The sequence below is a fragment of the Sylvia atricapilla genome, chromosome 9, assembly GCF_009819655.1.
Source record: "Sylvia atricapilla isolate bSylAtr1 chromosome 9, bSylAtr1.pri, whole genome shotgun sequence".
Lineage (NCBI taxonomy): Eukaryota > Metazoa > Chordata > Aves > Passeriformes > Sylviidae > Sylvia > Sylvia atricapilla.
Genome location: NC_089148.1, coordinates 5,580,047 through 5,597,315, shown reverse-complemented (window position 1 = coordinate 5,597,315; position 17,269 = coordinate 5,580,047). Strand labels below are relative to the sequence as shown.

At 42.1% G+C, this 17,269-nt stretch overlaps 1 protein-coding gene across 1 annotated transcript in view; it reads right to left on the bottom strand.

The window, feature by feature from the left end:
• The window catches only part of HMCN1 (hemicentin 1), a 170,972-nt gene that overhangs the window by 127,348 nt on the left and 26,355 nt on the right, over positions 1-17,269 (bottom strand). The window contains exons 2-5 of the mRNA XM_066324684.1: positions 12,781-12,851; positions 8,800-8,958; positions 8,160-8,282; positions 527-698 (exon numbers count right to left, since the gene is read on the bottom strand). Of these exons, the coding sequence (XP_066180781.1) occupies positions 527-698; positions 8,160-8,282; positions 8,800-8,958; positions 12,781-12,851 (525 nt within the window). The remainder of the gene's footprint in view (positions 1-526; positions 699-8,159; positions 8,283-8,799; positions 8,959-12,780; positions 12,852-17,269) is intronic.

Genomic DNA, 17,269 nt, shown 5'->3' with positions numbered 1-17,269 from the left:
AACTTAAGCTATATCCTTAGGCAAAAGTCATTCAGAGAATACAAAATATGATCTGAATTTATTTTTGGAGTGCTGTTCCAAGTTCCTAAGGCATCAGCATAATAATAAACAACAGATAGCTTCAATTACAAATTAGCTCCAAATCTGTCATTGCATTCCCCATCACACACTGCTCAGCTGGAGGTGAGCAGGGGGGACAGGTTTGGTTCTGAATGTCCTCACAGTTCAAAAAAGCCAGACCATGGTGGAACTTTCCTTGCATAAAACCCAACCATCATGTACAACCCTTAAATGATGGTTCAGGGAATACAAAAACAGATAAAGGGCTAAAGTGTCCAGCAATTCAGAATGCAAGGACAAACAGTAACAAAGATGAAGGTGAGATGAAGTGGACAGAATAAGGAAGTTTTCCAGTTTCTTCCAAGTGAAAAAAATACATGGATTATTGGGAAAATAATAAAATCCACCAGAATGGATTTTCCTTCCCTTTTCTCATTATCACAAAAGAAAGTATAAAGTATTTCACCTAAAGGATTGTGAATCTCCATTGCGGGCGAAGGACCACTCAAGGACACTGTAACTTCCTTCAGACTGGGATCAAAAGGGATCTGCCAAGTATTTACAGCCATGGACAGATGGTCTGTAGACAGGAGATGCACTTTGGAGGCTTGAACTGCTTCTTCAACCCATTTTAACACCTAGAAGAGAAAAGAACAGTTGTTACCATACTGTCAGCAGTACTGGCTGTCAAAATATTTTCTGCTGAAATGCTTGGCTCTACTGTCTTGTAGAGATTCTATATTGATTTATTTTTTAAAATGTGAATACTTAAAGAAAATGCAACTTTAATAGAAGATACTAGCAAAGCCATGGTCAGCATGGTGTTTAAAGGAGGACACAAGCACACCTGGGTAGATCTCTACACAACAACTACACGTAAATTTTAAAAGGAATTAGGGATACAAACCTGTGGACATTCCTGGTCATCAATTATAAGCAGCATGAAGCAACAAGGAAATTTTTCTCATCCAAATGTACTGAGTAATTGCTATCTATAGACTTTCCCAGGGTTTTTTTCCCCTAGAACACCTAATACAAATTACTATTAGGCACAGCACAGAGGTGGGACTGGAGGGGAACACGTTTTTAGAAGGTATGGCCCTGCAGGGCACAGAGGCTCCCACACCAGGGACAGGACAGCAGCCCATGGGAGAGGCCACAGTGAAGGAGAGGAAGGGTGTGAGGAGAAAGAGCAGCCAAGAGAAACTAGTGTGTACTGACCACAACCCCATTCCTGATGGCACTGGGGAAGGGAGAAGGAATCAGGAGAAGTTGATTTGGGCAAGTGGAGGCAAAGATGTTCCTACCTGCCTTTGCTTCCCACTGCCTGAAGGAATAATTGAATATCTATTTTAATTGGCAATAAATTCATTTTCCTCAAGTCAACTTTGTCTTGTCCTCAACAACTGGTGATTTCCCTGTCTTTATCTCAATCCAGAAGGTTCCTCAACCCATTCCTCCTCTGCAAGGGGTGAGTGAGTTGCTGAGAGGAGGCTTGACCATCAGCCAAGGGAAACCCACCACAACCAACCCAACCTCCCTGGAAACACACCTGCTTTGTCAAACTGTATGATTTTGCATCACCTCTGTACATCACAGAGCTGCAGCATATTTTTTAAATCCTACTGAAGTAATATTAGGTTTGTGTTACAACGTGAATGTGACTCACAGTAATATTGAATGGTGATTTTAAGCTGCAGCTGACCACAGTGGCATTGAGAAACATCTTGTAAAGGAGAGCTGTCTTTTGCTTGTCAGCTCAAGACTTGGAAACCAACAATAAACCAACCTGGATGTGTTACCCCTCAGTACTGGGGGACTCCAGGGCAAGTCCTTCAACCTAGGACACAATTCAATACATTGCCCTAAAGAACCTCATTCCCCCGGTTTATCGTGCATTACTTGCCTACTTTATCATTTAAAAAATGGAAATAAGCCACAGGTTTGTGTGTGAGATGATTCTGTGACACAAACTAAATCCCAGCCTCCTGTAAAAGTGTCCTTGTTCTCATATGTTACAGTATGAATGCCCACCGACCTTTGTGCGAAGATGAAATAAATTTAAATAAATGACGGGTGTCATTGCAAACACATTTGAAATGGTGGGGGCAGGTTTTCATCAATGATTCCCCCTCCACTCTTAGGAATGTCCCACCTGAGTTGTGCTGGTGCTCCCAGCACAGGGTGAGACAGCACTGACCAGGTGTCCCCTCACCAAGGGTGTGCACCAGTGAGGTGCTTGGGCATGTTTGCAAAACAACACACCCAAAAAATCACAGTAAAACTGCCTGTGCTGCTCAAAGCTCTGCATAACGTGGCCCAAGAGAGAACTGGGGTTTGTGCAACAGCTGGTGACATCAGCTAGGGAGCAACTTGTGTTTGCTTTAGACAAGCCTGGAACAGGAATCACAAGGCTTCAAAAAGATCCAACTCATTTAAGTTCTAATTTAGAAATTATACATCTGGGTCCAAAAATGCTTCCAAAGAAATTTCAGTGTTCTACTCCCAGTGAGATGAGCACAACACTTTTTTGTATGAGGTATATGGAAAAGTTCCCATTTAATTCCAGGATCTCAAATCCACAGGTAAGTTTTTAATTGGATTGTAAAATTCAATGAACCCATATGAACTTCGGTTTTCTGAGAGATTTTCAGGATCAAAACTGAAAATGGAAGGCAACAGAACAACCCAGCTGTCTGCAGTCTGGCAGCAGCTTGCTTGTATAAGTTCAATAGGCAATCCTGGGAGATCCATTTCCCAACCCTGTCATTCCAAAGAGGTTTGCAATACTGCTGTAATACTGGTTTAGAAGTAGGTTTTTTTTCCTCTGGGACCTTTACAGAAAGCCCCCAAAACAACAGGAGCTTTTGTTGTGGTGCCAAAATGTGATGTGATGACTATTATTGGAGGGGGAAGGGCAAATACAGCAATGATTTATAACATTTCCCCAGAAAATTTGCTCTTGCAACCTGCCCTGCTGTCAGGTCATTTCTTGGAATGCATACTGAAACCTGGAAAATCTGTGGAGCTCTCTATTCCCATTTGTTTATTCTGGGACTCAAGAATATTTCTCAAGCAGTCAAAGCAATGGGATTTCAGGTTAACTGTTTCAGTGCTTAGGCAAATGTAGGTTCATACTTACACCCAAAGAGGAAAAATATTCTAATAATGTTTTTAAATGCACATGAAAAAATATAACTGAGACAGTGCATGAGAAAATAACACTGCAAAAATAAAACATGAATTATAGATGTAGATATAACATGTATGAAAACCACACAACTGAGAAGTTTTAATGTTGGATCTCAAGCTCTTCATGGTTAGGAACCACAAGGACTAAACCTGTCTGCTTTCAACTGCCTTTCAAAAGCCCTTCTGCAGTTGCTTTATGACAGAACTTAGGTACATGATCATGGTTTATTTTTTCCAGAGACTCCAAATTCCATTGAAAACAGAGAAAGAGCAGCTGCAACTATTTGTTTTTCCTTTCTTTGTTTGGCATTCACTGTACATTATGTATCGTCAGAATAGAAGCATTCAGCTGCTTCTCCCATGAAACTATTCCTCCTTTTTTCTGTGAAAATGGATAATGCCTGTTTGGGACAAAGCTTGGGAGAAGAAAAGGCAAGAAACAGAGGTGTGAAAGAAACCTTCATTCTATACTGTGATGTTGAACTTTTGACTTTGTCACCTGTGTTGTATCCTTGAAAAGCAGTAGAGGGGCCTTTTACACCTTTAACTGAGTGAAACAAGATTTCAGATTGCTTCCTCTGCAGCACCACCCAAACACACACTGGTCATTCACAGCAGGGACCTGTAACACCAACCCAAGCTGTGTTGGTGTAACCCTTGGGTTCCCATCTGCTGGGAGAACTAAGAGCCAGCAGAAATGGGATGTTTTCCAGTGGATTTAGGGACCTCTGTTTACAGCACAGCACTCAGGAATGAATACCACCAAATCCCATTCTCTCTGATCTTACAGATGATAACCTTCCCCACAACAGCAACCCTTTTTGCACCATCCCTTCTAAATGTTCTGTCACCAGCCTTGTCTTCAGTCCACTCTCAATCTCGTCTCATCCACAGCATCCCTTTCATTCACAGGCTTCTCATCCAATTCCAAACTCTCTTTTTTTTTTCCCCATATAGCTTCATCCAGCTTTCAAGACACTAGACAACACCCCCTTCTTCCACCAAAATGAAAGCTGCACCACAATGTCATTCTCAGTTCTCCTCCCATCAATGATCTATATATGGAAGACCCATTTCTACTTATTTTAAAAATCAGGAAGAACGATCTATTTTTAGGTAGCCTAAGGACAGGAATTTTCCCCTTCTTACAGAAAGGTTAGAAATAAGAAAAATCAAGGACTTCGACAGTAAAAGAAATGGAAAAAGACCCCTCACGAGCTCAGTCCTTGTGAACTCCCAGTTCTATCCACAATGATCAGTCCAGTTCAGACACAGGAATGACTCATTTTTGCCACAAACAATCAAAACGACCTGGAGACATGACCTGAACTGCCAATGACTAATAAATCTCCACTGTTTTCCACAGCACCATATTCACACTCTGCTGATCATCACAGTTCATCTCAACACCCCCTCTGGCATCAGTACAAACCTTTGGGCATCACAACCATTTACAGGAATTTCCTTACAGGATAATTAGGTGAGGTGCAATGTAACTTCAGTTCAAGTCAAAATTAGTACCTTTTGGAAACTGGACACAGTTATGAAAATAGAGAATCTGCTCCTAACAGGGAATTTAACCCATGCTTGATGCATATTCTCAATGCTGTGATAACAGAACCCAAGGGAATGGCTGGAGGTGTTCCAGGGCAGGGTCAGGCTGGAGATCAGGAAAAGGTTCCTCCTCAGAGGATGCTGGGCACTGCCCAGGCTCCCCAGGGAATGGGCACGGCCCCAAGGCTGCCAGAGCTCCAGGAGCGTTTGGACAACTCTCCCAGGGATGCACAGGGTGGGATTGTTGGGGTGTCTGTGCAAGGACTCAACCCTTGCAGATTCCAAGGTTCCCCTCCAGCTCAGCATATTCTGTGATTAATTTAACTTTTAGGCAAATATTGCAAATTAAGCCCTGAGTCTACAAAAGCAACCAGAGAAATCTCACCCTTAAGAAACACTTTTCAAAACCAGGACTTCAATAATTTGATAAAGCAGTTTGATAAAGGCTTTCCAAGAACTGGTGACAACGTTTCAGAATATTAGGATCCTATAATGGTTTGTGTTGGAAGGGACACTAAACACCATCTTGTCTCACTCCCCCGCCATAGGAACAACCTTCCAAGTCAAGGTGGTTCAGAGCCCCAGCATGGGCCTTGAACACTCCCAGGGATGGGGCTCAATATATTACCATTTATCTAATGCACAAAAATCATAGCAAGTTTGTAAAAATGGGACCTTCATCCCAGACTCTTAGATGAGCCACCTTCAGCAGGTTAAGTGGAGATAATATGTATTTCATGCTTTGCTGGACTGAACCCAACACAACTTTGTCAATCATTAATAATTTTGACCAAGTTAACTGCAGTATTTGAAATCAGAACACATTTTTCAGAAGTAAAAAAGGCACTAAGTTTTCACAGTCTTCTCAGTAAACAAGCATTGGATGTGTATCAAGCACTGTTTTGCTGTGTTTCCTTGTATCTAGCTTAGAATATTGCTTCATTCTGCATTTAATGCTCAAAGGGCAAGAACAAGCGGAATGGTTTGAAACTTTATATACTAAAAATAGCTTTGTTTGGGTTTTTGGGGGGTAGAATAATCAAAATGTTTTAACAAAATAAGTCGTTGGTTTGGCAGGGTACTCGGCAAGGACTTTGTAGCTATTCCCTAATCCCCAGTCCAGCATTGGCTGTCTCTGGGCCCACAACGGTGAGTGTGCTTCAGCATTTATAAACTGCATTCTTTACACATCATCGACTCCTCAGAGAAAAAGGAGGGCAAGTGTGATTGTTTGATTGCTGCTGAATCCTGCCTGAGGGCCATCCCATAAACAGCTGATGAGATCTCTGCTAGATATCCTGTTTGTTTGCATCCACCCACTGGTGGATGTGCTTCTTGGAATCAATGTTGATCCAGAACCAAAACCAGAAAGAAGGTTTTACTGAGGATGGCAGCAATTTGGTCAACTCATTTTCACAGTCACTTGGCCCAGACACAGATTTACGTAAGGTCAATATTCATTAAAATTGCAGTCTTTTGGATTTGGCTTTAACACAAATTGTTCAGCAGTTATTGTGGAAGACTTCGGAAAGTGATTTAGGATTTGCTTTTTTTCCACCTTAGGCAATCTCTTACACTGTTTAAGCATCTCTTTCCAGTGGCCATAGGCTGAATTTTTCCCTCCCTCTCAAAGAAACACTGCAAAAATATCATCTATTGACTTCACCCTCTGCTCTTGTGCAGAGGTGGGCAGGCCCTGGCACAGGGTGCCCAGAGAAGCTGTGGCTGCCCCTGGATCCCTGGAAGTGTCCAAGGCCAGGCTGGACAGGGCTTGGAGCAGCCTGGGACAGTGGGAGGTGTCCCTGCCTGCGGCAGGGAGTGGAATGAGATGATCTTCAAGATATCTTGCAATCCAGGACATTTTATGACTTTACAGGTCCATGATTATTTACTCAAAAGAAATGTTGAAATGAAGCTGGAAGGGGGTGAAAGTGGCAACTGAAACCCCCTGCTTAAAACCTTACCCAAAATTCCAAGACAATCTATCCTTTCAGCCAGAAACTGGTCCTCTTAGGGAAGTGCCAAGTGCAGAAAGCAGCAGCAGGAGCCAGGAAATCAACTCGTGCCAGCTCTACTCCAGACCATGGTGCTCTCTAGCACCTACAAATGGCTTCATCTGCTCAATTCAACCTCCCGAAGGCAGAAGAAAACAAAACTACAACAATCAAACCAAACCTTCACCCTACAACTCCAGTTCTGGCAAAGAGCATTCCCCACTGGCAGTATCAGAGGGTTGCAGAATTGGGTTGGAAGAGTGCTGAAAGACCATTTCATTCCATGATAATCCATTCTGTATCAAGGGATTTCATGGAGTGTCACAGGGAAGTTCTACCTTTTCTAGATAATAGCAAAATGCAGGCCAGGAACAGACCAAACAGGTAATTTCTTTTTTCCAGATCTTAACCTAACTTTTGGAGGATAAATCTTCTGGGAAGTTTCTCCTTTTGATCACTGCCAATAGCTTCTATCATTCCCAATGAGAACTTAAATTTGTCCAGGCAACAGCTGTAGAAAAATGCAATTTATCTCCAACATTTATCATTGTCCAAATTTTAGGACAGAAAGAAGAAGAAACAAACGAGGGTAAATTTTTATTAAAAAACATCAGCTAGTTATTGCCTACATTGAGAATTCAAAGGGGAATGTTTACAACATTTATAAACAATTCCAACTCTCCAGATAAATACCATGTGATTTCACCTCTCTCCAAACTGTTTTCTCAAGCACTTCTGAAGTTTCAATTCTGTCTGAGACTCAGCGAAGTTCTCAAAGCAAATAGTCATTCATGGCTGTGGGTCAGAAACCACAGCTACCAGGAGGGCAGCAGAGGTGGCAGAAGTATTGCAGTGATAACCTCAATTAAAAACTTACTTCCATGACTCTGGGAACAATGGACACCTAAGAGTTCACACTATCTACCCTATATGGGGAACATTTTTGTCCAGGCTAAGCAGCAGTCCTTTGCTCACTCATAAAATGCTTGTTTAAAGCTAAATGTGTGCTCTTGTTTTGAGCAGAAAAGCCACTAGACTACACAGAGCCCAGAACTGCTCCATTTTTTAAAGGCTCTTCTGCTGGAAGCCTTCTGGCACAGGCAGAGGGAAGTTGTTGAGGTTTTGGTGAGATGTGCCACTTCACACTTCCCTAATGTCCACAAAAGTCACAGAATTGCATCCTGATATAGATGATGGAGACAGGAAAGAATGGAAAGGTGGAACAGAGCCCACATGCTAAGACCAGAACATTTAGCAGTTCCCCTTCTGCTCCCTAACCCACCATCAGGTCTCTTAAAGATTTACAGTATAACTCTTGCCCCATTTTCTTTATCGATTGCAAAACTCGAGCAAAGTTACCTCATTAACTTGTTTTTTGTCCAAGTGAAAAACTTGACCAGAACTTGTTGAGGCAATTTCTTCATAGACCTTGTAACCAATATGATCCCTGTCATCACAGTCTCCAGTCAGCACAAATACTACCTGGATTAAAGAAAAATCAGTGAATCACTGGAGACACACAGGTGAGGAAAGCATTGCCGTGGCAGCATTAAGGCAAGACAACAGAAGAATGTGTCAGTTGAGATGAGTTTGTTACTCTGCAAGGACAGAGGCATTACACTCAGTAAAGATGGAAAAAGCAATGCAGAACAAGAGGAACAGACAAAAATCCTTTTAAAAATCAATCAGCCTTGTCATTCACGTAATACTTCTTTTGGAACAACATCAAAAAATCCACATAGGTGATAAGCTGCCAAAAACACATATACTGGTAGAAGATTCAGTTGCATTATTTAATTCAGAATATTCCACTAAGTTTTTCCTTAACCAGATCAGTTAACTCTATTTAAAAAAATATTAAATCCTTAGAATGCAATATTATGGTCCCTTCTGTAAAAAGATTTCACCAATCTTCATACAGGAGAACTCTACCCTTTGTCATTTAGAAAACAGAGCATTAAACACACAAGCCAGCTGGGAATGCAAATCCCCTTGGTACCTGTGACTGTTTCTGTTGGATGAGTTGAAGCACTTCATGAGTCAGCCTGTAATCTTTGGATCGGGCATCAGTAAATACGTAGATGAATGAGCCAGGCAGGGAAATTTCTAGAGCAATCTTTATTGCTCCAATGCTCATCTCTGGACAGTCTCCACCACCCTGTTCATAAGCAGAAATAAAACATAACTTTTTTTTTCTTTTAAGGAAAAAAAACCATACAAAATAGATTACTTTCTTTTGGGACATTCAAGACAGATACTTTCTCAGCCTCTAATAATTTCTTCACCTTTTCTACCCTGAGGATTTTACGGTTTTTGCAGAGTGCTGTCACACACTCGCAAGCAACAACTGCAACAATTCCAAAGGGAAAATAAAGTCAAAGGAAGAGCCCTGATGTTGGCTGGTGTCACAGTCTCTCTACTCCATGTCATGCTCAGCTCCAGCTTTTGTGTCAGCCCCGTTTCCCACACTCACGTGCTCCCTTCCTGGCTGACAACTCCCCTGCTCTGGTAGCACACAGCAGTGAAAGAAGGTCAGGGGCCCAGATGGATGGAAACAGTCCCAGGCAGGCAGTGCAGAGCTCCAGGAGCACCTCTGGACACCAGGGCAGCAAGAGCCTGCCCTGGACTCCACCCTGGGACAGTGAGTTCAGCAGAGGGCACAGGTGTTGTGTCCCCACAGCTCTGCCTTGCAGCAGCAGCAGAGCTGTAGGTTTTTCAGACCACATGTTCAATTAAAATGCTTCCAAGTATGACTTTGACTTTATAGGAAAAGATTTGTTTCTCTCCCTAAATTAAGAATTTGGAAAAATACTGTTTAAATAAAAGTTCACTAACTAACATAAAAAATTAACTTGGCATATTGAAGGCAGAACTTTCCAAAGAGCTGATACAAACTGTAAAACTTGCCCTGTCATCTACAATAGATCTCTGCACATTCAATATTAAATATAAAATTGATTTCTTTTATTTTTACAATCAACTTGCCTTCACACGTGTATATAAAAACCTACATGCTGTGAAAAAAGAAGGCAAAAAGAGAGCAGCCCTTCATACTTAAGAATTTTGTTTATCCTCAGAGAAATGTTCATGTTGGGAACAAGTTTAATCTATTAATATCCTGAATCTGATTTCAAAGCAAGAATATCAATAAGTTTCTCATCTCTTCTTAAGAATAAGCACATGGTCACTGTTCTTCTGTAAGTCACATAAGAACCACTGTTCTTTTTCAAAGCCAGTTCTTCTAAATGTAGCCTTAGTTTTATGGGACAAGCAAGTGGTAGACTCCAGACAGCCTGAAATTCAAGAGAGAGCTCTCCAAGAAGATTTTTGACACACGTCAGAACTTTATCTTGGCAATGCCTATACAGTCCAACAGGACACATCAGTGTATCCAAATTCGTTCAACAGAAGACTCTTCCACGTAAAGCTTTAATTTGTGGGCAAAGTCAAAATAATAGCCAATTTCTACAGACATCTACTTGGAACAGGAAAACTTCTATTCCCACTTCAAGTCTACTTGATTATCATCTCATAATATTCTATATGGCAGCATCTGTTTTCTAGATAGAACACAAAAAGCACTACTGAGCTAAATTGTTGTTCTAAGAACAAGCGTGGACCTTTTTATTCCTATAATGTAGAATAATACTCTTAAAAGACAGCTGATAGAACAACCAAACACCATCATCATGGAATGGTTTGGGTGGGAAGGAACCTTAAAGCCCATCCAGTCCCACCCCCTGCCATGGGCAGGGACACCTTCCACTAGCCCAGGCTGCTCCAAGCCTCATCCTTGGACACTTCCAGGGATCCAGGGGCAGCCACAGCTTCTCTGGGCACCCTGTGCCAGGGCCTCACCACCTTCACAGGCAGAATTGCTTCCTAACATTCAACATTAGTATTGCCTTTACTTAAATTTAAAAAAAAAAAAAGTAGAAAAATTTCCATTCAGTATTTCCAGCCTTTCTCTCCAAACTGAAATTTAATACAACTACCTTATGGAGCTTTCCAGAAGAGCTGAGGTAAGTGAAGCTCAGGAAGCTTTATTTTCCCTTCAGTTTGAACAGCCCCACAGAAATACACAAAAAATCTGCTCAACAAAAAACAACAATGAAAAGAAAATCCCACCCCAAAACCAAACAAAAACCACACACAAAAACCCCCCACTAAGGAGCCATTGCTGTCCAAGTCCACATTCTTATCACACTGTCCATAATAATGAATCAAAGGTAGTTACAGATGAAATACAGGTGATATCTCCTAAGCTGATCCTGTATCCAAGGAACATGTCCTTTGTCACTCTGAATGTAAAAGGACAGGGTCAGTTTCTGCAGTGGAATGTACCCAGCCCAATTTTTACCTGATGTTAAATCAGGTCAGCCAAAAGACCCTTCAACTACTGTGTGACAGATGAATGGAAAACAAGAGGTGGGCTTACCCTGATGCTCAGGGAGGACAAGTTGAGCATACTTAGATATAATACGTTTTATATACAAGATGCCTTGAAATAATTTATCTTGACCTTAATTTTAGTTTTGTTCATTAATGAGAATATTTGGTCTATGCCTTTTCTCAAGCCCAGCTAAAAATTTGCCCTACCTCCACAACATTCACTCTTGCATCTGTTATCAGTCGTTTTGGAAAAATACTGATAACAAACCTGCAGAAAGTGTTTACATTTTCTCTACAAGAAAGATAACCTATCAGTCCTGTTCTAATTATTTTCTGATTTCTAGCTTGGCCCTTCACCAATACAGTGGATGAATACAAGTCAATGACAGCCTTCATATAGCAGAAGGAGCATATCTTGAAAGCAGCTATGAAATTTGCAAACTACCAGAAGTAAAGAATGAAATCTAAAATTAATTAGACAGAAACTTTTAAACAACTTGACTAGAAAAGAGTTTGAAATTCCCAAAAGCTTCACCTAAAATCATCCACCTCTTAGAAACAGCTGCAATTACTGTCCAATATAACTATTGAGGAAACAAAACATGAAAACTGGATGGAGTTTTGAAGCTTAAATTTCCCCATGAAGGAGAAAACTGCAATAGCTATTGTTTTCTCTGGATTTCAAACCTTCTGCCAACTTTTATAGTAATCTTCAAGCAATCTGTTCTTAGTCAGTCAGGCATTACACCCTGTGCCAGTTTCCGAGGGAGAGCCTGTCTGGCACTACTGACTCCAGTAAGGTTTGGCACAGGTCAGAGGCATTTTCCTTGGTTCAAGACAGGACAACAGGAACACGTTCTGTCAGTAAGGATAACTCCATTCCAGTCCTTCCCCCTTTCTTTCTATCACCCAAAGGAATAGCTGGAGCTGTGCCAGGGCAGGGTCAGGCTGGAGATCAGGAAAAGGTTCATCCCCAGAGGGTGCTGGCACTGCCCAGGCTCCCCAGGGAATGGGCATGGCCCCAAGGCTGCCAGAGCTCCAGGAGTGTTTGGACAGTGCTCCCAGGGATGCACAGGGTGGGATTGTTGGGATGTGCAGGGACAGGGCTCTGTGGGTCCCTTCCCACTCAGGATATTCTGTGTTTCTAAGAAGCCTTTGAAACAGTAAGTGCCAAGCAATGCATTGCAGGGAAGGCAGTACCTATGGAAAACCTGATGGGTCTCACAGTCCTCTTGTTTGAATGGTGCTCATGGAATATAATTTCCAGAACACAGTAAAAGTCCATAAAAGTATCTGTGGAGAAGTGGCAGGACTAATGAAAATGCCAACTAAATCTTAGCATTACCTAACTATTCCTTCTTGTATTGTTTGAACCATGACTCTCCAAAATGATGTAAACTAAGACAAAGGAATGAATCATAACCCTAAATTAGGATGAGCAGGAAGATGAGAGTTTGTGCAGGCACAACAACAGAAGTAAGTGATCTACATCCTCATGAATGCTTGCAGCAGGAATATCAGCACAAGAGGAAAGATTAGCGTGAGGAAACAGTCTTTGCTAGAATCACATAGGAAACAAGTTACTCACCTGAACATAAAGTTCCCTAAGTTCAAATTGAAATTTCTTGGGATCTGTGGTTATTGTCACTGGACCAATTTCTAGAATGAAATGCAAAGAAAACAGAGTTATCCAAAGACATACAGTAGAAAAAAAAAAAAAAAAAAAAGAAACTAAAAGCATTGAACAGAAAGAAATAGTAGAGAATGATATCCCCAGTACTGAAACCTATGATTTCAAACCTGGTAACTTTAATATTCCAGTATTACCAATCTCTATGTGCCTTAAACATTTACAGGCTCATAAAGCCTTTCACCTTTGATTTTGATCAAATATTTAATTGTTCTTAGTAATAAAAAGGGAACAAAAATTCCCAGAACAAATGTTGCTGGACCAAGAAATAATGTATTTTTCCAGAAAGAGGCTCTTCAGACTGGAGAAAGCGAGGCTTTGGGAAAACCTTATAGCAGCCTGCCAGTGCCTAAAGGGGCGCAAAGAGAGTTGGAGAGGGACTTTGGCAAGGGCCTGGAGGGACAGGACAAAGGGAAATGGCTTCAAACTGAAAGATGTTAGATATTGGGGAAGCAGCTCTTCCCTGTGAGAGTAGGGAGATCCTGGAAGCATCCAAGGCCAGGTTGGACAGGGCTTGGAGCAATCTGGGCTAGTGGAAGGTGTCTCTGCCCATGGCAGGGGGTGAAATGAATTTAAGGACCCTTCCAACCCAAACCATTCCCCAATTTTGTGATTCTAGGCAAACATGAAGAGGCCTCTCTGGACAGAACACACATACTTGGCTTTGCAACTTTACTCCTGGGGGAAAAAAAAAAAAGACATGTGCCACATCTCTTCCCTGAAAAATAAAAATACCTCTGGAAAATCCCAGTGTGAGCCCTATCCCCAGTCCCAGCACATCTAGCAAGAGCTGCCAGAAAGAACCAAAGCAGAAACAACTATATTCATGGTATTTGCCATGTCTTTGTTTACTGAGGAAAGGCAGGACGTCCAAGTGAAGTTGCCTGGGGTGTAACAGCAGCACATGTGATCATTTCCCAATCCCACGGAGTGGGTGCCTCTGCCCCTCACACAGCTGGTATCAAATGTGATTCCAGCCAGCTGGTTCCTGGGCTGTGATTTCCTGCCTGTTCACCTCAATCTGCCTTGGCACCAGTGCCCTTCATTCTTTGCCTGGCCTGGGCAGGCATCGCTGCCCTGGCCACGGGCACTCACCCAGCTCATCAAGCACACTCAGGGTGCCATGCCAAAAATCAGTAAGTAAACACACACACACAAAAATGAAGAGATTTCTGACAGTTGAGTGCTCCAAACCACTCAAAGAGATCAGCTGAGTCCTAACAGACCAAATGGGGCACATTTGTGCTGTCAGGGTAAAAGCCAAGCATGAAACTGCAGCAGTGCCAATTTAATACAGCTGCAGCTTACGGGGAAGTGCTGCCTCAGCAGACCTCACAACACTTTCCAAGCTCTATAAAAGTTAATGTGCACTTATCTTCCATATAATACAGACATTTCTCTTTTTTAAACAATCCAAAGTTTTATTTCACTGGAGTTACAACAACTGCCATCACTAAGGTCTACTCTAAGCACGCCAGTATTTGCTAGGCAAGCTCTATTTATGAGTGTCTTTTGGTTTAATTTCTTTGAAAGTCACCCACGAGATCACACAAAAGCTTTGCTAAAATATTAAATTGTCCTTGGGGGCTTTTTGCATGGTTGTGAGTCATTTATCTGTGAATGCCATGTACTAAAATGCTGCACTGTCATTAAAAGAGCCACTATAAAGACTCACTGTTCCTTCACATACCTCATCCTGCTGTGTTCCCACTTCCCCTCGCACTATTCTCCTTTGGGTATCCTTTAAAGCAAACACCTGCAATAAAGCTACCTCCAAATTGTTTTGCTTCCAATCTCCCCCTTGCCAAGCACTGTTCTAAAGCATGTCACTGACTGGAGTTTATCCATAAAGAAACCCCATTAGCTCCATTATTCCCATCCATTGAGGGGTTCAGTGTTTCAATCTAGAGCAGTAAATCCTTTGGAAAGGCTTTCTTACCTTATAAAATAAAGATCTGAAAAGCAACACTCCTTCAGCTCAGCTAGAACAGCCCATCAGGTCAGATGGGCTGAGAACTTGGCCTTATTCCCCCACAGGCAGCACAGGCTGGCTCCAGCAGCGCCGATGCCAAGCGGAGCCCGGCCAGCTTCCTGCAGGATCACGGCTCTGGCCCTGAGAGCTCAGCAAAGAACTCAGCTGGGAACTGGCTCCTGGGCCACAAGAGTGTGGCATGGTCAGCATCAAGTGCTGTGGGCAGGACAGAGCAGAGAACCCTGCAGGAGCTCTGCTGATTCCACAACCCAGGCCATGTCTCAGCGGTGATGGTGCTCCTCCTCACCACCTCAACACTCCCCAGCTTGTCCCAAAAAACCCAGCAGCTGTCCATCACATACTGTTGGGCCACCAGCTTATGTGAGCTGCCTGCCTGCCAGCCTTCACCAGCCTCAGTTTCTTTCATCCTCATTCTGTGACCTCCAAGTGCAGCCCAAGTAAGGCTGTTTCACCAACACAGGTAAACACAGGCCTTCAAAGTGTCCAGAATATAAAAAAGTGAGGGGTCATTATGAGAAATGATTTAAATTTACATAACAAGCTTAGTTTAAACAGAATATTCACTCAGAAACTACACCCTGTAAACACACCAAGCAGAAGAAAATAGTAAGATTTTAAACTTCATTAGCTGTTTAGGTGAAGCTTGACACATGGAATACTCTAACAGAACACAGAATTACAGAATGGTTTGGGTTGGAAGGGAGCTTAAAGTTCCTCCCTCTGCCAGGGACAGGGACACCTTCCACTATCCAGGCTGCTCCAAGCTCTGTCCAGTCTAGCCTTGGACACTGCCAGCAATGGGGAGAGGTGGTTTTCCATTCTCATGCTGCAATCTGAATCCATCTTTAGGGATCCATATGGAAATATTTGGAACTAGTTTGCTGTGGGGGTCTCTCCACTGCTCACTACTCCAAAACTTTCATGGTCACCCAGAGGGAGCTGTGCAAAGGTGAAAAAGCCGACACAGCCCCAGAATAGCAGCAAGTCTTTTTGAGGCATCCTCAGTCCTCTGGCCTCACAGGTACAGTGTAAATGTCAGCTCTTCCAGACTGATTTGAGAATCCAACAGTCAATGCTGCACACACACAAACTGGTACCAGCCAAAAGGAAATGTTTTAAAGGAATGGCTGCACATCCCTGAGCAAAGCCTGGACTTCCAAAACTGAGATCACAAAAGTCAATATAGCCACTGTGGCACCTGAGCTTGTACCTATGCAATTAAACTACAACAACATAAGACTGAGTAACACAGAGATCAAGGATTTTAATGCCTCTTTTCTGGGGCAAGTCTCTTAAAATCCATCTCACTGGCAAATAAGGAGAAAAACCCGCAGCAACCTGAGAAACTGGCCATTCCAAAAGGCCCTGCTGTTTTTCCATGGCTTTCTGCCACACCTCAAACAGCCACATGTTTATGTACAAGCTGAGCAGCAAGCACATTGGGAAAACCACAGAATTCCCCATGACACACAATCACACATAATTAACACTGATGGTGATTGCAAATTTGGCACTCCCCTAGCCCTGACCATGGAACACATCTGCACCAAATGTCTGCTTTGGACAGCTGGGTGCTTTAGGAGACATAGCAAAGGATAATGGAAGTTTTTGCCTACCTCTCATCAACTCAGAACACTGGGATTTGTTTGTTCCAGAAGGAATAAAAAAGCTCTAAGTGATACATGGTAGCTGAAGGAATTTTGGCAGACATGCTAAGCCTCATGGAATGCTCTCACCCACTCTCACCCTCACAGAATTCCTTCTTCTAATTCACAGTAAGGAGGTTTCCCTGACACAAATCTATATCCATAATTAAAACTTACTAACTAAATAAAGCAAAGATATCCCCCCAAAAAAGCCTCCACACCTTTGAATACTTCCAAAGAAATATAAATTTCAAAACTATGACACTACAAATGAAAAGCAGAAAAAACCAAAACCCCAAAACCCACCATGGAACAGCAACAAATCCCTGATATTCCAATAACAACGTTATTATTATATATAATAATACCACAATAATTACACTGTTACATTCTATAACTACATTAATTATATACTAAAAAACCTAATATTAGAGTTATTAGTTTTTAGTTATCTCTTCATAACACAGTGTACACAGAAAAAACCTGGGAGACAATTATCTTCCATATTCTTTTTTTTTTATGAAGTGGACTGGCAAGTCTAGCACTGGGCTGTGGCACTTCTGACAGTTTTTGAGATAAGAGAACTAATATGGGTTTCATATACTCATATATACAAATCCTCACCTGCCCATTTATATACGTGTGTATATCACCTGTGTGTGTGAGTACACGTACATCAAATAATTTTCACCACAAATGAAGAGATGATGAAGGATTTGAAGTAATCAGATGGGACAGCTGAAATGCC